General features: G+C 42.2%; 3 protein-coding genes across 4 annotated transcripts; 2 read left to right on the top strand and 1 right to left on the bottom strand.

Annotated features, from left to right (window-relative positions):
* The first annotated feature begins 114 nt into the window (after nt 1–114).
* On the top strand, nt 115–1,662 carry znf593 (zinc finger protein 593). Its single transcript, XM_072365035.1, has 4 exons — nt 115–173; nt 468–683; nt 1,038–1,100; nt 1,244–1,662. The coding sequence occupies exons 2-4, from the start codon at nt 484–486 to the stop codon at nt 1,368–1,370; spliced, it is 390 nt and encodes a 129-aa protein (XP_072221136.1). The 5' UTR covers nt 115–173; nt 468–483; the 3' UTR covers nt 1,371–1,662.
* Nucleotides 1,663–3,327: 1,665 nt separating this feature from the next.
* On the top strand, nt 3,328–9,946 carry selenon (selenoprotein N). The gene is made up of 12 exons (XM_072364704.1): nt 3,328–3,773; nt 4,551–4,668; nt 4,790–4,920; nt 5,119–5,331; nt 5,423–5,547; nt 5,908–6,045; nt 6,128–6,209; nt 6,490–6,678; nt 6,770–6,875; nt 7,403–7,514; nt 7,636–7,738; nt 8,121–9,946. The coding sequence occupies exons 1-12, from the start codon at nt 3,588–3,590 to the stop codon at nt 8,286–8,288; spliced, it is 1,671 nt and encodes a 556-aa protein (XP_072220805.1). The 5' UTR covers nt 3,328–3,587; the 3' UTR covers nt 8,289–9,946.
* On the bottom strand, nt 9,521–22,699 carry LOC140269729 (oxidation resistance protein 1). Of its 2 annotated transcripts, none has more exons than XM_072364703.1 (16): nt 22,571–22,699; nt 21,612–21,834; nt 20,529–20,725; nt 20,210–20,271; nt 18,148–18,291; nt 17,503–17,676; nt 16,545–16,676; nt 16,279–16,463; nt 15,809–16,173; nt 15,559–15,715; nt 13,821–13,983; nt 13,475–13,591; nt 11,684–11,836; nt 11,501–11,596; nt 11,150–11,223; nt 9,521–10,508 (listed from the first exon to the last, which is right to left on the bottom strand). In XM_072364703.1, exons 2-16 carry the CDS (start codon nt 21,710–21,712, stop codon nt 10,373–10,375), a joined length of 2,256 nt encoding a protein of 751 aa, XP_072220804.1. In that variant the 5' UTR covers nt 21,713–21,834; nt 22,571–22,699; the 3' UTR covers nt 9,521–10,372. The 2 variants fall into 2 exon arrangements, with proteins under 2 accessions (XP_072220804.1, XP_072220803.1); XM_072364702.1 differs by having other exon boundaries at nt 17,503–17,679.
* Nucleotides 22,700–23,179: the final 480 nt, after the last annotated feature.

A 23,179-nucleotide genomic window follows, 5' to 3' on the forward strand; every position in this document is an offset into this window, starting at 1 on the left:
CCGTACCGGATATATATATAAAAAACGTTGTAAATCACTAATGACCGTAAACATTCATGCAATTTGTTTGGAGCAAGCACAGTATTTGGTGCCCCCTAGAGGCAAGCTGGTGTACTTCGTTGTGCTGTTGACCCGGAAATACAAATTATTTCTCTCTGCCACACGTGTGGAAGGTAAGCAAAGTCTGGAAATATATCTGCGAAGGCTTTTTTATGGAAAGCTGCTAAATTACCGATTTAACTTGTTGGGAGTCATTTTGTTTATACAGTACGATCGAATCTGTAGCATTGACACGAAGTCGCCGCTCCGTCCTTGGAAGTTAATTTGGGCATTTTGTTAGCGAGTGCCGCAGTGTTTATCACTTAAATCAGCAGGTTTACTCGGCATACATACAAACGTCTCGAAGCACTACTAAATGCTTATCTGATACCCCTTTGCAAACGAAGTTATTGTGTGTGTTTATCCAGCCCTGCAGTATCTGAGATGGGGAAGTCCAAGCAGGTGGGAAACCACAAGAGTGACAAAAAGAAGAACATCTCAAAGACATGGAAAACAAAACGCAGGACCAAAGACTTGGACCAGATCCACTCAGACATGAAGCCAGAGACGGCAGCCAAACTGCTGCATCAGGAGGTGGACTATGACGTAACGGGGAGTGCACAACACTACTGCTTACACTGCGCGTAAGTGTTTCTCTCAGTAGTTTAGCAGAGCTGGTCTTTTTTTTCTTCTTCTTCTTTTACAGTAATATGGGTCGTTAAAAAGTTTGTACTCCTACTGATGCTACAGCATACGTCCTGACAATACGAGTATCTTTGATCGTTGATAGAAACTGTAAACAAACTGAATTGGCTGCATTTTAGATTTGTTTTTTTCTGTGATAGTTGGCCCTTGTATTAAGAAGAAAGCACAACGGGCTGTCACACAAGTGTATGCAAATTATATAGGGACTCTTTTGACTTCCATGTGTGAGGCCTTTGCATTAAATGATTAACTGTTAATAGCCTCTTAATTCTGGTCTACTTAATGTTGTGCAGGAGATATTTTGTGGACATGAGATCCTTGAAAGAGCACTTCAAGACTAAAGTGCACAAGAAACGGTAAGATACGCTCTTTAAATAAGATAAATAACGCTATGCATTTATCTGTGAAAAATGCTGGACCTTGAGCTCTCTAAATGTGCTCACTGAACCACAGGAGATTCACAGCTTACCTTGTTTTTTGGGTTTTTTTTCCCGCCCAGGTTGAAACAGCTGAGGGAGGAGCCCTACACCCAGGCAGAGGCAGAGAGAGCAGCAGGTATGGGATCCTACATCCCTCCAAAAACTGTTGAAGTGAAGACGCAGCCTCTGGAAGAGGACATGGACTGAGAGCCACCCCACTTTGATACATGGACTGATTTACTCAATAACACAAGCGCGATCCATTTTGTAAACGCTTTTGTTATTAATTATTATCACGATTCCAGATGCATCGTTACATGCTTTTTTTGTGATAAATGATGTCTGTTCTTCAGCCAGCTGTGACATACATATAATTATGTCGTTTTTCTGGATCTGGCGAGGTTTTAGACACAATACCCATGTACATGCAGAATAGCAGAACTGTGTGGAATGATAATAAAATGAATATGCCTCATTTTATAGGCCACAAGTAACAGAACTAAGGTATTGTGTGTCAGTTAGAGAAGCTGCCTGGTAATTGCTTTGTCTGCCACAGTTCATTTTTAAAAGACCACATGCTTATTTTGAATTTGGTGCAACTATTTTGAAGAGTTTAAGCAAGGTTTGAAAAAAAAAAACAACAACAAAAAAAAAAAAAAATCTCAAGGTCAATGGCACAAAAATAGTTCAAATTGCAAAGAATTTTGAGGTTTCATCTTCAGGGGTACATCGTTTAAAAGAGGAAACATCAGTAGTCTAGGAACAGGGCTGGAAGTCACTTTATGGCCTCAGTAATACTGAAAATGAGTGTCATAGAACACAGTCCAAAATTTTAATCTGATTTAAGAGGGACTGAGGGGAAATGGAAATCAGGTTGACGTGCCATCTCAATTTAAGAGGGGAGGTATTGTCCATCTTAATGCTGAATGCTCTATACAGGCTTTATAGTGACATATGCTGCCATCTAAATGTCTTTTTCAGGGAAGGAAAAAAAAAGACACCATAACCTGTCGAGCAACTGAAGTTAATGGGAAGTATTTCACTTTCAAAGCGACAGCAGCTGGTCTTCTCAGTTATTGTTGAAAAAAAGAGCTGATATAATATTAAAAAAGAAAAAGAATCTCTGTCTCAACGTTTGATATGGTTATTCGTACTTTTTTAAAGAAACGTTGGGGTTAGATGAATCAAAGTCGTTGCAATAATTTACTTTATTTCTTACACACCATCTTTTTGGAGATAGAGGTTGTACTTGAAAATTATTTCCCTTTTTTCAGCAAGATAACCCTCTGTGACTACTACTTTTCGCAAGATTTTACTGCATTATTCTAGTGTGATTTAGCAGAACACTATGGCGTTAACAGAGTTGCTCCATGGCCACTGTAAAATGCTGCTGCCGACTTGTCACCTTATTATACGTTTTGCTTATCTTTGTACATGTGATGACACACATTTGGTTTCACTACTTTGGAGTTTATTCCACCATTTGTGTGTGACCCCATTTTGTTAGGCATGTTAATGAAATGTTACATGAGCATTTTTCAGGAACAAAATGTCCACCTCTGTTAGCTGATTTGAGGGCAAGTTCCAAAAAAATAAAAGAACACAAAGTAGCGACAGATCCTTCTGGCACAGAAACATATAATTGAGGGCTGTAAGCAGACATTCTTTGGGCGAACAAAGAGACCCTGCCCCTTTAAATGCACCTCTTGTGCCCGCGTGCCAAGTTACAGTTAGCTAGCCTAGAGCAAGGTACAGTTTCCGGTCCTTTTTAAAAAAATAAAACTATCTCATGAAATAACGGCTTGCTTGATACCACAAACTACTGTTGAGCAATAAATCAACAAGCAAAGGAATGCGTAGATATATTAATCAATGACCAGCGTATCTTAGCGAAAATACAACACTTTAATTTGTAGTTTGCAGACATTTTTAACTGTTAGCATCACCCTACACAAATAGTTTGGTATCCCACAGGGAAAATGTGCATTTATACGATAAAATATACATATTTTATCGCATAAGAAACTGATCACGACTCGTAACAATGCCATGTTTGAAGTCTGAAATCGCCAGCGAACAAACTCAATCATCCGAGCTTTAATTTTGAGCCCTCACACGCCACATTTCCGGTTTATCGTGCCTGCCGCTGACTAACCTCGGGCTTCTAACCACTTTTATATGGTTCCAGATGGGATGTGGGAAATAAGAAATCTGTGCTACTAGCTAACGTTTCACAGCTGTTGCCAGCGTCGATCACGACTGCGAAAAGACGCGCCATCCCCGAGTACAAGCTCTCCGACCTTTCTGCTAATTTCCCACACACTTGAGAAGAAAGTTCACACTGAGGAATTGGTGCTGGCAGCTGTTTTATAACGCTATCGGACAACCATGCCCTCGTCTAAATAGTTGTAGTGGAGGTCGAGGATGGCTGCAGACGTGGATAAAGAAATCTCCGATAAAGAGAGCAACGTAAGGCAGAATGGACACCAGACCCCGGGCTCTGGATCCTGGTTCTACAGGGGGATGTGGACCCTGCTGATGGTCTTTACTGTCCCCCTTCTCGCTTTTGGGATCAAGTACTACCAAGATGCTCAGTTCCTCAAACGTCATGTAAGATGGACATCTGTAATGCTCGTTTCATAGTTCAGCAGAAACTTTGCACTGATCTCGTGCTGCATTTGGTGACCTATGGTTGTCCGATTTGTGTAATTCCGTTAGTATCCTTCACACTAGTATTATCTTTAAAAGGTGCGTTTCTTAGAAATGACCAGACATCAGGCGGCTCTGAGCGCTTCTTCTGCAGTTTTTACCTACCCTGTGGTGTTTTTATTAAGATTAAGATACAAGATTAGATTTATTGAGATAAGATTTATGGCCATGTATAGGATAATACACGAAATATTAGCTGGGTGGGTCTGTCTGCTAGCTGGTAAAACGCAATCCTTAGCTTTAAATCCACATTTTCTTGCTACAGTGGGTCTCCAACACGCTTTGGCACCTCCCTCCCCCCTTTCACTCCATTGTACAGACGCTGGTAGGCACGCATCTGTCTGAGAAAGGGTGGTCTGACTGACATCCATGCAATATGTGGCCTCTGGGCTGATCTTTATTAGGCAGGACTGCTGATGACGGATGAATGCTCAGACACAACAGATTAAACAACCTGCTGCTATATTTTGCTTTAGAGATATTTTAATGTAAATGTACCAGTATCTGCATCTGCAACAGTGTTTGCAATGTCCATCAGATTGTATTGAAGATTGGAAAAAAGTGTTTGCGATGTAAGTGATGTGATGGCTGTTTGTCCTGGATTTGTTGCTGCATTGAAAATCTCTCAAGCGTGTTATAACAATAAAGATCACTCTGACCCACGTGTCCCTCCATCAGGGAGAGAGTGTTCGAACTCTTGGTGCCGAGGGGCTTTTTCTTTTCTCCTCCTTAGACACCGACCACGACCTCTTTCTCAGTCCCGAGGAGTTTAAACCCATTGCAGAGAAGCTCACAGGTACGTCATTTTGTCTTTTTCAAATTGTATTCATCCTCTCTCTTAAGTTCACTCACTTGCCCTCAGTGTCTCCTGCCATTTATAGCACGATGCTAACTGATAACTTACGGCTTCCTCACAGGGATTACACCACCGGTGGATTTGGAGGAGGAAGTGGTCCATGACCCCAATGGAGAGACTTTGATCTTGGAGGCCAAAATGCAGCCTCTGCTGCTCGACTCCATGACCAAGAGCAAGGATGGTTTCCTTGGGGTAAAAAAAAAAAAAAAACAGCACAAAACATTGTGTTATCCCTTTTTCTCTATAGGACAAGCTTATTTTGTCTTTCTCATTCATTCAGTGTACTTTCCAACAGAGCATGTAATTGGGATTAATTAACACAGTTACGTTAGACTGAAAAAATGTAACAATCCTCATGATCAACTCTGTTCTTCTGTTTTTTTTTGTCAGGTTTCACACAGCTCACTTGGCGGACTCCGCTCTTGGAAGGATCCTGCAGTGCCTTCTTCGTCATTCTCGGCCAGCCAGTTCAGAGTGTTTCTGCCACCAAAGAACAAGGCAGAAGTGGGAGACACGTGGTGGGTGATTCCCAGCGAGCTCAACATCTTCACGGGATACCTGCCTAACAATCGATACCACCCTCCCACCCCAAAGGGCAAAGAGGTCCTTTTAGTAAAATACCCTCCTGTTGTCAGATTTTAATTTGCACCGATTACACCGTGTGCTGATGGCTGTTTATGTTCTCCTCCTGCAGATTCTCATCCACTCCTTGCTGAGCATGTTCCACCCTCGGCCCTTCATTAAATCACGTTTTGCTCCGCAGGGCACGGTCGCCTGCATTCGTGCCAGTAACGACTTTTACTATGACATCGTCTTCAGGTCAGTTAGAGGCTTAAAAGGCCTTAGCTTTTCATCTTTTAGCCCATTACCTATTGAATTATGTATTCCTCACTTCAGTGCTGACCGTGTTATTGTTTGTGCTGGCAGACAGCCACTGGCTGCAGTGTAGGATCGTCAGAGAGTTTGATTCAGCACAGTGTTATTGGTGTGATGAAAGTTTCATAGACTATACGTTCTACAAACCTGTAAAAGCAATCCGCCGCTGATAGTTTGCTTTTGGAGTAGTCGTTCTGTTCAGCGCGCGAGATTTGATTAAAAGACCTGATTGGTTAAGTCTTGAACGTTCTAATCTCATTTTCACAGTACAAACTCAGCCTCTCATTCTCTTCACCCATGCAGGATTCACGCAGAGTTCCAGCTCAATGATGTTCCAGACTTCCCCTTCTGGTTCACACCGGGCCAGTTCACTGGCAACATTGTCCTCTCTAAAGACGCTTCTCACGTCCGCCGCTTCCACCTCTACGTCCCCAATGACAGGTAAACCCCTCAAAGACACTGTCACGTTTGCCATTTCCAGTCGTTTGACAGTGCAGTTGAGACTCCTGCTGCTGTGCCGCAGGTCTCTGAACGTGGACATGGAGTGGCTCTATGGAGCCAGTGAGAGCAGTAACATGGAGGTGGACATTGGTTACCTGCCGCAGGTACGGCTCCCTTACTGTATTCTTTGTCTAGCTACATGTACTCTTGGTTCCATTAAGGATGCTTTGGAGGTATTTTCTCTTTTTACATTTGGATGTCTTGACATTTTAATTCTATTCAATCATTAAGCTTTTTAAAAGGCAATCCGAAGTTCTTAATTTATTTTAAAAGCACTACTTGTGTGCCCACATGAGATTTTCACTTAATCTTTTCTCAGTTCTTTTCCACTTTAAAACCTCAACGAAACACACAGATTACATTTTTAAGGATTTGTGATTCTAGTTAGAGCTGCAGTCCACTGGCCCCTCCACTCCCTCCGTCATCGTGGATGAAGAGGGAAACGTCATCGATAGTCGAGACAGCGGCAGCGAGCCAATTCAATTCGTCTTTGAGGAAATTCGCTGGACCTCGGAGATCAGTCATCAGGAAGCTGCTCGCCATCTGGAGGTCACCCTCTACCCCTTTAAGAAGGCAAGTGTCCAAGAGTGAGTGATTGAATCATTGGTGTGTGACAAGATCCTTTTCACAACTGTTTTACTGGTGCGACCGTGCTCCTGTACAGGTGCCCTACCTGCCTTTTTCTGAGGCCTTTGAGCGAGCTGCGGCCGAGAAGAAGCTGGTGCATTCCATTCTGCTCTGGGGCGCTTTAGACGACCAGTCCTGCTGAGGTGAGGTCATTGGCAAGGAGCTGATGTCACAGCAGCGAATGCTTTTTGGTTTGTATCGGAGCACAGATAAGGGACACTTTCAAAAAAGCTCATCTGCTGTTTATAAGAATCTTCCTCAAAAAGAAGAAAACTTAAAAGGGCTCATACCGAGTGCACCCTCACCAAAGCTAACATTCTGTTTAGCAATTTTAGAGAAAGTCATTGAGATCCTGCAGGTTCTTCCTTAGGTGACACTCCAACTTTTTAGCAACTTTCAGGAAATTAGACTTGATAGTTTTCCTGTGATCATGCTAACATGCAGACAGCAATAATCGCACACCAACACCAAAGCTAGACCTGAAGTGGACGAATAAAACACTATTGCTATATGAAAATTCCCTTGTGCATTTTAGCTTAGTGTGGCGTTGTTTAATTTCTGTCTCTATTATTCACTTTGTTCAGCACAAAGTCAGTAGTTTAGTTCCATAAGTATTCTGAGTTTTGCACAGTAGTTCGATGTCTCCATCTCTGTCTCCGCACCTCTGTAGGTTCAGGGCGAACTCTCCGGGAGACAGTTCTGGAAAGTTCGCCCGTCCTCGCTCTGCTCAACCAGAGCTTCATCAGCAGCTGGTCTCTGGTCAAAGAGCTGGAGAACATGCAGGTGAGCAGTCAGAGCTGTGAAAACCCAGAAGAAAACTCGTGTAGAAACCAGTTAACTGAAAGGTGGACTGTTTACATTAACTGTGTGGTTAACATACATTTCCTGTTTTGTCATTCATCTGGCTGATGAGTGGAACCCTGCAATGAGTGAAAAGGCCCGCTTACACCTGGAAAAGTACAATTTCCCCGTGGAGATGATGTTGGCACTTCCCAATGGAACCATTGTAAATATTTTTCTGACCAAATTATGTGAAAATCCAAAGAAATCTGAGATGAACTTGCAGCAAGGGGACCTGTTGCCTCGTCCATCAGCAGCTGACTCTGCCACTAACAATGGAAACCATTGTAAAGGGCAGACAAAACATGCCATTAATGGTACTATCATGCTTATTTGTTTTCAAGTTTAAACCCTAAACTGTTTTGTAAAAACTTGCTCTAAATTATTCTTGGCTGTTCAGAATAAGAGCTTCATCTCAGATCTTTTTGATCATTTGCTCCACACAAATTTCCGCAGTGTTCTTTCCTGTATTCCTAAAAAAAGCAATCGTCTTACGATTACTGAAAGGAAGGAATTCACTGCAAAAGGCTCCTGTGTATCTCTTTTAGGTCCACCACATCAATGCTAACTACTTCCTGGACCAGACGGCTATGAAGCCCGAGGAGGAGGGAACAACTTTCAGCTTTTCCAGTGGATTTGAGGACCCCTCCACATCTACTTACATCACCTTCCTGAAAGAGGGGCTGGAGAAAGCTAAGGAGTACATGGCACAATAATGTGTGTGTGATAGAGCCTGAGTCACTCGGCTTGAGGAAGTCATAAGCATTCCTCGTGTTAATGAGCCACGATAAGGAAAACCCACCAACAATCATGTAGAGAAGCTTTCTCAACTGTGTTGGCAGCTGGAAAACATCTTTGCCTTGTGTCCTCTTTGTTACTATTTATTTGAACCCCCCTCTTGGTCAAAATGAAGTTTTATAAGCTGTTTTTGTATTGTGATTGCTACATGTAAATGATCCACTACAAATGCCTTGCACACTGAGCAGTGACTAAGACGTAAAAACACATTTAGACCTGCTCGCTCCGCTTGTAGCTGCTGATTGATGTGATGGAGAGGAGGCCTGCCAAATCACTCAAGAGTGTAAGACAATCCTTAGTACATCACAACACAGCATACCATACTTTTTTTCTTTTTTTTCTTTCAGTCATGTTGTTGCCTGTGCAGTATTTAATGGCTGAGTGAGTCTTCCTGCTGCTGGGTGTACCCTGAGCCGGGGTAGCCGGCGTTATTGCCTCCAGTTGCGCTTCTGCAGTTAGTGAAGACTTCGCCTGAAAGCTCTCTCTGAGTCGGGTGACGTCTGATGTTGTTGCAGAGGGCGCTGGAGGGAACGCCCTTCTCTGACCCGGGGGACAAAAGCAGCAGGAAGAACTAAACTCGACTGTGGCACATAAAAGTTTGATCTGATAGTTTTTCCTCATGGTTTGTGTTTGAAACATTATGTCAGAACGTTTAGCCTTTTTTTTATGCTTTTCAGAGGAAGAGTGTGACCACACCAAAGATCCCTGTTGTTTGATATATCAGGCAGATAAATTCATTAGATTGGCTTGCGCTTGCTTTACACTTGTGAAAATATGGCACGAAATGGTTTGATTCCATAGCTTAAAGACACGCTCCACTGTGTACCGATTAAACAGTTTGCTTGCGCTGGTATTTAGAAGTACTTGATATTTTAATGGAAAATGAAGATATTCTGGACTTGCTGAGGGCTCTCATCTCGTGTCATTTTTGCTTTTCTTTAAGTCCTTAATTAATTTGAGTATGACACAAAGTCATAAGAATAGTTTTCTCTGAGTTTTGCACTTTTCAGGTCATATAAGATCTTATCCATGTGATTCATCTGCCTGTCTATAGCCTTCATAGGAACACTGTAATTCTGACCTTTTTCCCACCAAATAAAAGCTTTTTGTGTTGTTCTTAGCAAATGTGTAAGATCTTATCATACAGATGTTCATTTTCACATTGTGCTGACTTTTATTAAGGAATCCACAGTTCTGTACAATGTAAGCAAAGTAGATCATTATAAGACTGGGAAAGTTACAGCTGAATGGCAAAACTGCATGAACTTGGAGTAGTTTTCTAGCTTTTCTGTCATGGTCAGAAAACAGTGGTGTAAGACTCGGCACTCAAAGAACAGGGTAGTTGTGAAAGAAGCTCCTCTCAGAATTGTACTGGCTATGATACAAATGGATGAAAGGGATGATTAGTGGTTATAGAAAGGGGGGGAAGGGGGTATTTCTGAGGCAGCTGGCTGTACATGTGCACATCAGAAATCTTTTTTTAGAATAAGACTAATGTGTGTTTTTGAACCTCTAGCATGAACTCAACAGTTACACGAAAGCACAGACTTTCATTCGGAGAAAAGTCGCAACATTGTGTTCAAATGAGGAAAAAGTATCGAAGTTGAAGATTCACATTAAGAGCAAAGTGCGTTCTCTGAGACTTGTAACCAACTCCAGTCAAAAATGAGGATTCAAAGAATCCAGTTTCATAGCAGTTCAGCTCCTCTCACTTAAGCGTAGTTCAATTTGGCCAAACCCACAGGAATGAATCGACTATTGAAAACAGTCCACCGTCAGAGCCCTCTCTGGGACAGTGAGCTTTCAGCCTTTTTCAGTGGACCACAGTCCACAGCATATGATCACAATGATAAATCCAGCAGTTTGCTTTTGATACACTATAAGGACATTATCGATACATGAACGAGCAGCTTCGTGTTTTTGCTCAGTGATAAATGCTGTCTTGATTAAAGCCGATCAGCGGCAACAAACGTCAGTTGGGGAGAAAAGCCATCCGGTCTCCTCAGCTGAAAGTCCACACCTCCAGCTCCATGACGCGGAAGTCGGCGGTTTCTGAAAGGCAGCAGTTGTTAAAAGTGTAGCAGGGACTGCTGCGGCCCAGGTACAGGTTCTCATCCACCCACAGCCCAAAGTGACCGCTGAGGAGACGGAGAGAGAGAGACAGACGACATTGGTTAGGAAGAGGAAACAGCCTTTTTCGGCTTGCTTTGAAAGGATCATCTGCCTTTTACCTTTTGCGTTTGCCTTCATTGGCTTCCTGTTCTTCATAGAATTGATTTTAAACTTTTAATGTTTGTTTTTAAAGCTCTTAACGGCCTCACCCCATCATATTTATCTGAGCTTTTAACTGTCCGTAATCCTGGTAGAGCTCTGAGGTCAACAAATCAACTTTTGTTGGAAGTGCCCAGGTCAAAATACAAGCACTGGGGTGACCGAGCCTTTTCCGTTGCTGCCCCCAGGCTCTGGAACCCCCCCCCAGATGCGTCTTATTTCTGACCTGGGCCTCTTTAAATCTAGGCTAAAAACATATTTATTTCAGATGGCTTTTAATACCCAGTAGTATGGTGACTCTTTTATATTATCTTATTCAATTTTGCTGTATTTTATTTTATTGTGTTTACTGTTTTATTGTTTTGTACTTATTCTTTTCTTTATTTATTATCTGATGTAAAGCACTTTGGTACACCGAAATGGATTGTTGTAAAGGGCTGTATAAATAAATTGCATTTACATTTTACAGGTAGAAAATATGCCAGAACAGAAGTTAGGAAGACATTACCTGCCTCCGCCAATCGCAAAGCAGTCCAAGTCTCCTTTGATAAAAAAGGAGTTCTCTCCAGTCCATCTGAAACACTGACAGATCACAGATATGAGACTGGATTACGAACCGTTCTCAAACATATTAATCTTTAGTTCCATCGACTCAGAAACACTTTATTTTCCATGAAGCATCACAGACAATGAACGTGTAGAAATCTATCACATGCCTCATAAACACTCAGTGCTGTAACTTGCACAATATTCTGACCCCACATAGCACGTAGAATCTGTAAGGACTAGGCTAGAATACGCAGTAACTCAGCTTGATGGCCACAGCCACTGGGACATGCTCAGGGTGGTGATGAGTTACCTTGAAGCGAGGGTGCAACATAAAGAGAAAGGTTTCTCCCGTGCCGTAGAACGTCTCACTGGGTCTCAGCGGGTGAGAGAGGAAGGCGCCGAAGACCTGACGAAGAAAAGCCACAAGAGGGAACTACTACAAAACACAGCAACATAAAAAAAAAAAAAGAAAAAAACCTATTTGAACCTTTACCTCATCAAGTGCATCCTTTATGACTACCAGCACAGGAGAGTCTGTGGCACTGAGTTTTCTGTAAAGAGACTTGAGGCTGGCGCCATGGCGGGATGTGCTGTAAGCCAGCTGCCATGTGTAGCCGACCGTCCTGGGAGGCAGCTCCTTACACAGCTGAGGGAAAACAAAAGGAGGGCAATGTTAGGACGAAAGGAAGATAAATAACGGTTAACATAAAAAACAAAATGCACACATGCTGTAGCTACCACCTGTGTTTGCAACTTCCAGGAGGAACTCCTATGTAAAAAAAAACTAAACCAAACGGCAAGACTAGCATGTTAATGTTTGAGCCATTTCTTTTAAAGACCGTGGTCAACACCTCTGCATATGATTAAAATGCTCTTTAATCATAATGTTGACTTTTATAAAGCGGTATCCAGCATCATCACAAAGTCATACACATTAAGTTTAGATGTAAGACTAAAGGAGTCTGAGTCGAAACTGCTGAAGCAAGAAATGTGTCATATTTCACATAATCATTTATAATGTAAAAAAATTAAAAATAAAAATAACACAGATAGATCCCAGTCATGCAGACTAGTTAGAGTTCTTGTACTCAGCTGAATCAAAGGGCGTTTCATTTTGTTTTGTAACTATTCTCATTCAATTTGTAGTGCAATGACTTGTCACCTCTTCTGTCAAAACGAACATATTCTCTCATAAACACCGCAATCTTTTACAAATACCAGCAATGAATGACTAAGGTAAGGTAAACTGTAACCCAGTTTTCAAACATTTATGCGGACCTGATCTCACAGAACAGTGCAGCTTTTCTTTATTTCTGACGGAGCTAATGATGGGATGTTTTCTTGCGACCATTGTCTACATTTTCCAGGGCCTTTAACGGTTAAGACTATCTTTAAACGTCCCGTTCAATTTTCAAATTCCTGTCTGTGTCCTCCTCCTTTTATTGTTTTGAAGCTGGTTTAAAAAAAAATATATATATATATATATATATCCAAACAGAGCTGAACTATCCAGTGGCCTTCAGTTTGAACAAAGCTGTGGCACAAGATCCAGAAGAATTAACAGTCACGTCAACATTTTGGAGTGTTTTCTGTCTTCAAAAGGAGAAACTTAAATTGAATTTTTTAAATTTGTTTCTTTTTGTGCTGGTGTGTGAGTAACATAGATTAATGTTGATTATTGAAATCAATTGTAAAGGCTACGGCTGAATAATGACGATTAAATTATACTATTAAATCATCTTCAGCCTTGAAAGCAAGCTGATGGAGCAAGAGTGTTTTTGCTTGAGACGCAGGCGGCTCTTAACTCAGATCTCAGAGCCACTAACTCAGTACCTTTTCTCAGTAAAGACATTTATTTTTATCTAAACAGTCTAAAAATGTTAAACATCATCAGTTAAAAAGACAGTAAGAGCAATGCGGTTTGCAATAAAAATACACCACTGTTCATGATAATGGTATTAGTAGTTAATCAAGTAAACAAATTAAGTTAATAGAAATAAAGACAAAAATGTTCTATTAGATTTGCATTAATGGATGAGAGGCTGTTTCTTTGCTTTTATCGTGAACTTGATAACTGAAGAAAGTTTAACATCATTCTTTCTCCTCAACAAACTAAACCTTGGTCCTTGCTTGCAGTTTTAATGGAAGTCACCTTTTAGAAATTAGGCAGCAGTCAGAAACAACCTCACACAGATTTGATAACAGACATAAATACGGCTGGTGCAGCCAGGCGGAAAGCACACAGTGTTAAATACTTTGTGTGAACTGTCAGTGCGTCATTCACCTCTCTGACATGCGAAGCCTCCAAAATGTGGCTGCTTTCCACGACGTTACTGAGCCCTTCGGGCTCTCTGTCAATGACAAGGGTCGACTTGTCCCTGCTCTCCTCCATCAGCACCACCTGAAAAAAAAACAACAACAAAAAAACACTGATGTGTTTGAAAAAAAACACAACGGACAGTTTGTTCTAGAACATCCAAAAGCACAAAAACCCATCGGCATCGGCAATAAAACATTCAAGTCTGTAGCGACTCTCATGTTAAATGGACACATAAACTGACCCGTTGCACTCTGCCGTGTGTACAGTGACATCTGTGTCCCTCCTATGAGACCAACGTGAACCCACTCACCTCCCAATCATCCGCCGAGCCACAGTGCCTCTGGAACATCTCTTCATCCTCTTCCTCTTTGTCCTCAATAAGAACAAACCCCTCTTCATCACACTCGTCCTCTCCCTGGAGTAGACACAAGTCTGGTCGACAGCGCTTCAGATAGGCATGCAGCTCGTCAGAGCTGCAGCGGGAGAAGAATGACTCACTCGGGATTATTGAATAGACAAACGGCAGCGGCAGCTGCATCAACACAGGGGAAAAATGACACACTACCATGAGCACGCTGATTGTCCTTTGTTATTGAAGAAAAATATATCATCAGAGGCATATTTTGGTGAGGTGTCGAGTTCTACTGCATTTGCAAAGGTTAGTTGAAAATGACAAAAGCAAAAAAAAAAAGAAGTTTCTAGAGCCTCTTTAACCTCAAAGAAAGACGTCTTTCCAAAATACAGTCCCAAGTTTGGGGAGGGTCACCGAGTTAAAGAGTCACTCATTGGCAAAGTTGAATATCATATTCAAATAGAGATGGCAGAAGTACTCAGATCATTTACTTCAGTAAAAGCAGCAATGGCACATTATAAAAATGTTCAGGTGTGAAACACAAGCGCGAATGTGAATGTAAAAAAGTAAAAGCAAAAACCCTTCAGCAGAACACACAGTTGAATAAAACATACTAACTTTGGCGGTTTAAATAATTCTAATTTTTCTGAACTGTAGTAGAGTAAAAGTCTAAAGTAGCAAAACCTATTTAAACATAAATACTTAGTAAGTATACACAGCAAAGTGACAAACTGAGGGAAAGAACTAGCAAGGTGTTTGGCACGAATATCCTTCTGAACCGGTCTCAGGGATCCTTTCAAATCTGAAGTGAAACCCCACCGGACGGTTGAATGCCATTCTTCCAAAAGACATTCCCTCATTCAGTGTTTTAACCATGGTGGAGAGTGATGTCTAATATGCTGGGTCAAAAGCAAAGGCCACAACACATGATTCACAACATGACAACACGATTTGCGGTAACTGCTCATTCTAAAATAGAAAAAAAGTGGATCCACATCCTGCCAGCAAACCCCCCCCCAGCACAGCACAGTAATGGCAGAAAAAAAAGAGCACCAACTTACATCTTTCAAATCAAGCACTGCTACAGGGAAGGAATACTATAAGAAAAGGCTAGAACTAAAAAAAATATAGGGATAAAGAAAGAGTGGAGTCAAGAGGATAGTTTTTCCACGATGGCTACAATTCCAGGAAACACAGGGCCTAAGAACTGACATCATGGCTTCTGCTTTTGTGCTGGACAGGTACTGCTTTGGTTTGTTTTTGAGGGGAATTTGTAGCTTTCATTACTGTACAGCTAGCACAGCTCTGTAGCTACATTACGTGTTACTCGGTGACTGTATTTACCACGCTTTCTGGTGTTGGCCCAAAGCTAACTTGCTGCTCATCCCTGTGACTCAGGTGGTGCGTGTGCACATGTTGTAAAGGTGTGGTGTGGAGGGAGCCCTGAAAGGAGGGGGTGGGGGGAATTTTCCGGCAGCGTGGCTTCAAAGTCTAGCTCCTTTGGGGAATATGTCATCTACTACAGATTACAAAGTCAGTTTAGTCGGCATATTTAGTGCCCAGCAGCCAACTGTGCAACTGGAAGAGCGGTGTAAGATTCTGCTAAAGAAGGATCATTTTGTAACCTGAAAGACCTGAAAATGAGCCTTCATCTTTAAACCAAAGATCTGTGCTGGCGCGTCTTGCTTTTAATTACCTTTCCCGTGACAGGGCCAGCCAGGTATCCCTTTTGGGTAAGGTTTTGGCGGATCCCATCTGGAGACCTGCTGCACCCTTCTTTCCTGCAGACGGCTGAACCCGCAGCCGCACAAACATCAGACCTCCATGGCCGCCTGCTGATGACCTCAGAGGCACTAGAGATTAAACAGACTTAAAGTGAATAAAATGTAGAAATATAAGAAGAAAAAAAGAAATAGACGGATAAATGGGGAGGAGATAATGCACACCGGCCATCTGACTATTCGCAGAGGACTTCTCTGTGTCCAGCAGGTCCGTCTTCATTTTACTCGCCACCTCTTGACCTCCACAGCAGAAGGTGGCAGCACTGCTCAGGACAGCCAGGCCGCCCGCAGACTCCTCTGACTGAACTCTCGGAGGGCTGCACTCCAGCTCCTGCTCAGCCTCCGCCATGTCTTTGCTGTCTGACTCCTCATCCTCAGAAACCTCCCTGGTCAAGCTCAGAGCTAGACAGGGCAAATCAGACGGAGCAGCAGCCACCTGGGCTGGTATAGACTCCGCCTCCTGGTTCGGGAGGCTGCCAGTTCGGGGTTTGGTGTTTTTAAGTTTCTGGAAAATGTTTTTTCCTTTTCTCCTAAAATCAACAGAGAGAAAAAAAAACAAAATGTCTGCATTAGCTTTTCATTGAATTTGAGTCCTGTCTGTGTTGTTTGTTAAGCAACAGTGAATCACTGCTGACCTCTGCTGGGACGTGTTGAAGTGAACGTGTGAAATGTCAGAGAAGAAGGAGACAGATGTCAGATTGTCGACAGAGCAGGACAGAAGGTACTCCTCACAGCCATGTTCTGTCACCAGAGGATGTGTCTTACATGGGTCAAAGAAGATTTTACTGGCAGTCACCAACAGGATACCTGAAACCACGCCCTGACAGAGCGACAGAAAGTAGTGAAATTAGCTGGTTAACGTGCACAAAGCTGAGATCGGGGCAGAGTTCCTCAGTCCCACCTTGCGGTCTGTGATGTAGCGGCAGAAGAGTTTGAGGTACTGCATGGACTCTGGTCCCTCCCCCTGACAGCACTCTGGTGGCAGGGCCAATAAGCAGAGCTGTCCATCAGGCAGCGGCACCGCCTCCACATCCTGCCAGGATCACAGTTATCAACTAAACAGAGCTTTTCACTCACAGTCATTTTCTCTTTCATCGCAGTAGGCTCATATAAAAGTCTCCTGCAGAGTTTACATGAAGCAAAAAGCACCCTGAAAAGCACAAAAGCAAAAGTTTGGGCAACGTTGGACAGATTTTGTGCCATTGTAAATGTTAAGCAAGTAAGAAAAGAAAAAAAAACTGATTTCCAAGATTACAATTGTTTGAAAACTATTTTAGATGAGACTACTTTTTATCTCTGTCCTCTACTGTTTGAAAAAAAAAAAGTTTGGGCATGTAAATGCTTCTTTTAGCAGCTAACAGTCCTTCGGTTTTTGCCTGAGAGACAGTTCTGTAAAGTCTTGGGCCATGCGCTGCTCTTAAAAGATATCTCCACAGATATTTGACCATCAAGCAGACATTTAGAATAGCTCGGGATCATTATCCCTCTGTAGAAGCCAACGTCCTCTTATGTTCAGCTTCTTATTTATTTATCACTTTCTTTTTACAGTTTTCCCTTTGCTTTAAATCCCTTCTTCCACCTACCGGTCCAGCGATGCTACGAGCAGTTGTCTTGTAAAGTTTTTCTTGGTCTTGAGTTACATGAATTGAGGAAATATCTACCTGAAGACACTTTGCTATCCTTTGGTTTTTCATACTGCGTGAACATAAATCATTTTCGTTTTCAGGATATTTCAGCCGTTATAGAAATGTTGCTGAATTAAAAACTCTTTTTTCTTTCCCTTCAATGATTTGGAGCATAATATTGGGTGACATATATAGCAGAGAACATGCAGCAAATCTAGTTACTTTTCTGCTTACCAGTAGTTTGTCATACTCTGCCTCTGGTGAGGGGGACTGAGGCTGAGCGGTGAGTGGATCAAAACATTCGTCTCCTGTGCCTCCCTCCAGCTTCTCTTTAGGTTCAGAGTTCAAGTCCAGTTCTAGGTGAGCTGAACCCTCATTGGCTGATGTGTTTTTTCCCTTTGAGAGCAGCTGCTTCAGGACAGAGGCCATGATAATGTTAGCGCTGACATTGACATGGACATACTGTTTAACCCAGAGACGGGAGGCATCACTTCCTCTTTTGCAAGGCTTACATCGCTCCTCCTCTCTGTGTTTGTAGTCACATCTAAGCCCATAAGGCATGAGGGCTGCAGATGGGAGGCTGGACACAGGTTCTACAATTTCAATAATTCAGTTGATGACATTAAACTGACATTTACTCAGTCTGATTTGGTTCGGAAACTATACATTTGGGTGAAGTACTGAGGCATGACTGTAATAAGGTGGAGCAAGCTGCTTCCTGTTAAATGCTGTGGTCATAAGGCAGAGACGGGAAAATCTTTGTTTTGCATTTCAAATCAACATCGACTCGTCATTCCCCTTCATTTACACGCATAGTATAAACAATTTTTATGCAGGTTACATGTCAGCAGCCTTCAGGAGCTGACAGTTGATTCTTACCTCTCCAGGTATGAGGGCAGCAGATAAGTTGAGTCGCGTGGAGGCATGAAAGGGCGGGTGGCCCATTTTGCCCTCGTCCACTGAGGGTGCACCGTTATTGTTGGACTGGGACGAAACACTAAAAACCGTGTCCCCAGGCAGACCCTACCCGGAAAAAACAGAAACGCAAGACAGTTGTTGGATGTTTGGGTTTTTTTTCACTACAAGTTCAAATCAAATCACCCACCAACCTCTGAGAGGTTACTCTTTATTTGTTTGTTTCATATATATCGTTATATCCTGCTGTTTGGAAACATTATCTTAAATCTGCAGCATTAAATACACTCGTGAAATAAATTCAGATTAAATTCAGATAGCAGCAGAAGTGTGTGTGTGCTTTTTCTTTCAGTATCAGGTCATAGCTTGGAGGAGCTTCAGTTCATTTTTTTCTGCACAGAACACCCTCACCTCTGGTATTTTGGTGGTTTTCCTGACCCGTTTACTGCAGAACCGTCCACTGCGCAGACAGATATCCTGACATTTAAATCCTTTAAATTGTGCTGGAATGATTCAGAATTAAATATTGCACACATGAGCCGTTCTGGCCGCCCGTGTTTAATGTTCTCCTGGTGGTGGACTCTGGAACGTTAGCATGAGCTAAAGTCAGAGAGAGAGCCTTTTGTCTCAAATATTTAATCCTTGATACTTTTGGGAGCTTGCAGGGCTCTCACACACTTTGTGTACTAAATATAGGAAACTCAGTGTGTGGAAACAATCTACGACTGTTTTTCGGAAGTCCCCAGAAACTCATTCACACTTGCCCAAATGAATGCTGTGAAATCTCTAATAGAAGCCTGATCTTCAGGCAAAACAAAGTGCCACTCACACCTGGTTTTAGCCCCCCTGATGGAAAGCATCTGTTGCATATTTGAATAATTTGCTTTTCCTTTCTGTTCTTATACTTCGTGCCGCACACAGATATGAGATAATGGATCATTTTCCTCAATAAACAACCAAATTTAATATATTACTTTCACTGGATTCATGGGGTTGTCTTTTAGTGCACAAATGAAAACGTGGAATAAGAGTTCAGGAACTTTCACACATGACACTAATCACAGACTCAAACACTCGCTGCCATTGTTACGAAGTGCTTGACTATGCTTCAGCTCCAGCTCGGTTCAAATATTGTTGAATCAGTTACGATATTCACTTGTGAACAACAATCGTGACTGTATGGAAGTAGGATCATCAAGTTAAAACTGGGAGTCAAACACTAAATGTCATTGAGTGAAAAACGGATCCACTGATGTAATTTTAAAGATTAGATTAGATAAGATTGCATAACCACAGAAAACGACCGTGGGTGTGATCCCATAGATGTCTTATGACATGTCCATTCAGCTGCGCTTCTTTTCTCCATTAACTGGATAAACAATTCTAACATGGACTGTATTAAATATTCAATCAACCACCAAAACCATCATAAATTGAATACAATTCAGCAGCCCCATATACTTCCTCTCCAAAGCCACCATTATCGACAAAAAGGTGCAATATGTCTGACTTCTCAGGCAAAACAAAGATATAAGAGTGGAAGAAAAGTAAGAAGATGATGAACGAGGCTTACACAGTAAATCTTTACAGGTTGAAAGCTTTACCGAAGAAGAACTAATGATCTCCAAAATGAGCTAATTCTAGCGAGTAGAAACATAATAAAAAGAACTGTCTTAAAATTACCTTGGAATAAATGCCTGAAAATGCATTCCTGTGGCTGTATTTGCTGCAGAAGCTTTTAAACAGACTCTGTTTCCCCATGGTGTCAAAGCCTTCTCTGACGGTCAGCTCATCTCTGAACCTTGGACACTCTCTATTAAGCTCTTTCAAGACCATAAATCGCAAGACCAATTACTGTACCAACCAGGAAGTGTTTCCTGTAGCAACCCTAATCAGCTGTTACATAAATGCCGCAGTAAATCTACATCTGTCCTGGCTTTTCTCTTACCTGCTCCACAGCCGAGTTCCTCACTGTCCACAAAACATTAAATCAAGCATATAGAGTAAAAACAAGCATGTGACTCACATCTGATGTTCCACCCACGTGATCTTTTGTCACAACAGCATTGTTTAGATCCCATGAAGTCCCTGTAAGGGAAAAAGCCAAAAAACCACCTTTCTGTCATGTGTTCTGATAAATCCCCCGGTACATAAGCATGAGGATGATTATAAGAAGTCACTCCAACTCATATGGCTGCCGTTCCTCTCTGTATGAAAATAACTTTATGCAAAGACATGAAACCACCCCACAGGCTTTAAATTATACGCAAATTCAAGTTGCAATTCCTCTGCATGACATGAACAGCCTGCACCCTGCCTGAGTTTCTCAGACACTGCAGGAATACCTTGCAGGTAGTACTGGCGCAGCTTTGGGTTTCTGATGTGGGGGATATGATTGAGAGGCCGGCTCACAATGGGCTGGTTCTGGCCCTTGCTGCTCGCTGTGGCCTGCTGCATCATTCGGGCCTGAGGTTGCGTGTCCCAGGGGGGCTTTGCAAACTGTGGAGGCTGGGAGACACCAGCGGGCAACTTGGATCCCAACCTAAGAGAAGGAGCAGCACAAACAGATTTAGCACCATTACATTACCGCTAGGCAACATCCAGGTTGGAGTGTCACCCCGTGTTATCATATATGTCACTACAATCACCCTCATCTAATTCCAAACCAAACTGAGCTTGGAGCCCAAAAATCTCTTTATCTAGGTAAAAAGCAACTTTACGGACTGAACTATATATTCCTTTATTTATCAAAACCTTTCTAACTAATGGAGGTGGATGGTGCAAGACCAAGCAGAAAATACAAGGTAAGCCAAGGGAGTAGGGCATCAATGGGCCACTATATCTTCACATAGCAAATAGTTGTTTGCTGCTGTATTAAGGTTTAAAATTATGTAAATCAGCATGAAACTGAACCCCACATTGCCCACCAATGTATTCCTCACTTGTGAGTCGCTGCGGATAAAAAAAGCCTGCCTAATGAAATATAATATTATGTTACATATACTGTAAGCTGCACCAAAAGGCCTTGAATCAACACTTGGATATAAATAGTGTTTAGGGAGGATTTTCTTGTTATCAGCACGGCTTCAAGGATTTTGGGTTTAGAGTGTGAATAACCGAACAAAGCAGAGCTCACAGTCTGCTCAGTTATTTATAGTGGAGTAGGAGTCGTCTGTGCAATAGAGTTTCTGGCAAGATGGTGCTGCTCTCACCCACATGATGCTCTGTTATAAACGCCTTCATTTATTGCATAAAACCACCTGATGGAAATGCCCATTTTGTGATAAAAGAATAATAATAAAAATTTCTAGCTGAAAGTCTGAAGTGTAGCGTGCTTAAACCTGAGAGGCAAATGCCAGCCAAACTTGTCACATGACCGCTTTCTCCTTTGCTTTCTTTCCAGTAATCCACATATTTAGAGGTCTGACCTGGTCTTTACGTTGCAGAAGTAGCTAGTCCTGGTCTTGTCCCTCTGGGACTCGAGGTTCGTGGCTCCTAAAGTCTTTGGCCTCCTCACAGACTGAGCCATTTTCTTTTTTTCTTTTTTAGTCTGATGTTTGCAGCAGCGGTAGATGCAGAGGGACGAGGGGGTTAGCTGGCATCCTTCCTCCTTTTAATCTCCATGCGTACCTCCTGCCCCAGTTACAGCACCTACACGAGACAGCAAATGTGGGCTGATTTTACAAACATTGCCCGTATTTAAGGAGGGAAAAGCCTATCGCACCTGCAGCCACATGACCCTGTAAGAAAGTGAGACAGACACTATAATAACAATAACAGAGCCAGCCTTCAAAAGACTGTCAATAAGCCCTGTTAAATTAGTGTATAAGAGTGTGCTTATGATCAATATGAGCTTATAGCCCAAGGTTGCATGGCACATGAAATATATTTCATTTCAAATTTTAGATACATGTAACAAACTGAAATGATACAGTAGGTAATATCAGTATATTGCCCATATTTCAGATCAGTTACTGTATTCCTTTGCTGATTCCAGCGCTAGGTGTGTGTAAGCAGTAATAAAAAAAATGTTTATATGACAAAGTAAAGCATCAGATTGCATCGGCCCAAGCTGTGCAACTCATACGACATGTTTGGGCTTATGGCGTTGATTTGTATAGTAATGTCTGAATTAGCAGGTCCAGGGTAAGCTTAGCGTTCCTTTGCATACTTCAGGAGCTCCTCACCTTACTCAGTCATACGGTGAAGTGAATGTAAGAATTGTTTCCTGTAAATGCTGCGAGGTGATTTTATCTTCAGTGGAGGAAGTAAGCATTTCACACGACATTACAGAATGATCGAGACAGCAGCAATGGCAGAAACAAATGGCATCAGCATCGGAGTCGAGGAATTCAAAGAGGGTAATGTGAGCGGTATCTTTACTGACCTGCGTCTTGCCAGGGGATGGAGACTGGTGGCGGTCACATGGGTCAGTCTTCATGTTGCAGTGTTATGATATCACTGCAGACAACTGTAACAATTTCAATATTCAAGCTCCGCCCTGTGCTTAAAGAGCGGATTCATGGCTGCTTGTCAGGATAGTTCCCCTCCTCTCCCAGGCCGGCTGAGCGATGACTACCGAGGCGGAAGTAGAAAGGTGAGATGTATCTTGTGTTTTCATACATCTTTTTTTTTATCAGTACTTTGAAACGCAAGACATGCTTATATGTTCTATATTCACTTTATTTTGTTTAATTTGCTATTGAGTATAGCAGTGGGGAATACTTAGTGCAGATAAAGGCTTAAATGTGCAAAATATTAATAAAATACGGGAACAAGCTATCACTGCTTTACTGATGCATCAATTCTTTGGTGTTGCAAAAATATGTGTGCGGTGGCCCTTTGATTTACTGCGTAGTAGAGGCTGAATGTTTGCAGACTTGACAATGACATTCACATCAGGGATCGAGATCTGCGCATTTATTCCACGAAGAGACAAAAGTTTCGCATCTTCTACCGCGAGGCTGCGGAAACCTCACGCTACAGACTTTGGTGC

Source organism: Leuresthes tenuis, unplaced genomic scaffold (assembly GCF_036924035.1).
Source record: "Leuresthes tenuis unplaced genomic scaffold, fLeuTen1.0.hap1 SCAF_15, whole genome shotgun sequence".
Lineage (NCBI taxonomy): Eukaryota > Metazoa > Chordata > Actinopteri > Atheriniformes > Atherinopsidae > Leuresthes > Leuresthes tenuis.

Coding starts and splice junctions, on each gene's coding strand:
- znf593 (XM_072365035.1), top strand. CDS start 484: ATGGGGAAGTCCAAGCAGGTGGGAAACCACAAGAGTGACAAAAAGAAG. Junction 684..1,037: donor CACTACTGCTTACACTGCGC/GTAAGTGTTTCT, acceptor AATGTTGTGCAG/GAGATATTTTGTGGACATGA. Junction 1,101..1,243: donor ACTAAAGTGCACAAGAAACG/GTAAGATACGCT, acceptor TTTCCCGCCCAG/GTTGAAACAGCTGAGGGAGG.
- LOC140269729 (XM_072364702.1), bottom strand. CDS start 21,712: ATGGCTCAGTCTGTGAGGAGGCCAAAGACTTTAGGAGCCACGAACCTC. Junction 20,726..21,611: donor TTCTGCAACGTAAAGACCAG/GTCAGACCTCTA, acceptor TCCTTCTCTTAG/GTTGGGATCCAAGTTGCCCG. Junction 11,224..11,500: donor TGTTGCACCCTCGCTTCAAG/GTAACTCATCAC, acceptor GTGATCTGTCAG/TGTTTCAGATGGACTGGAGA.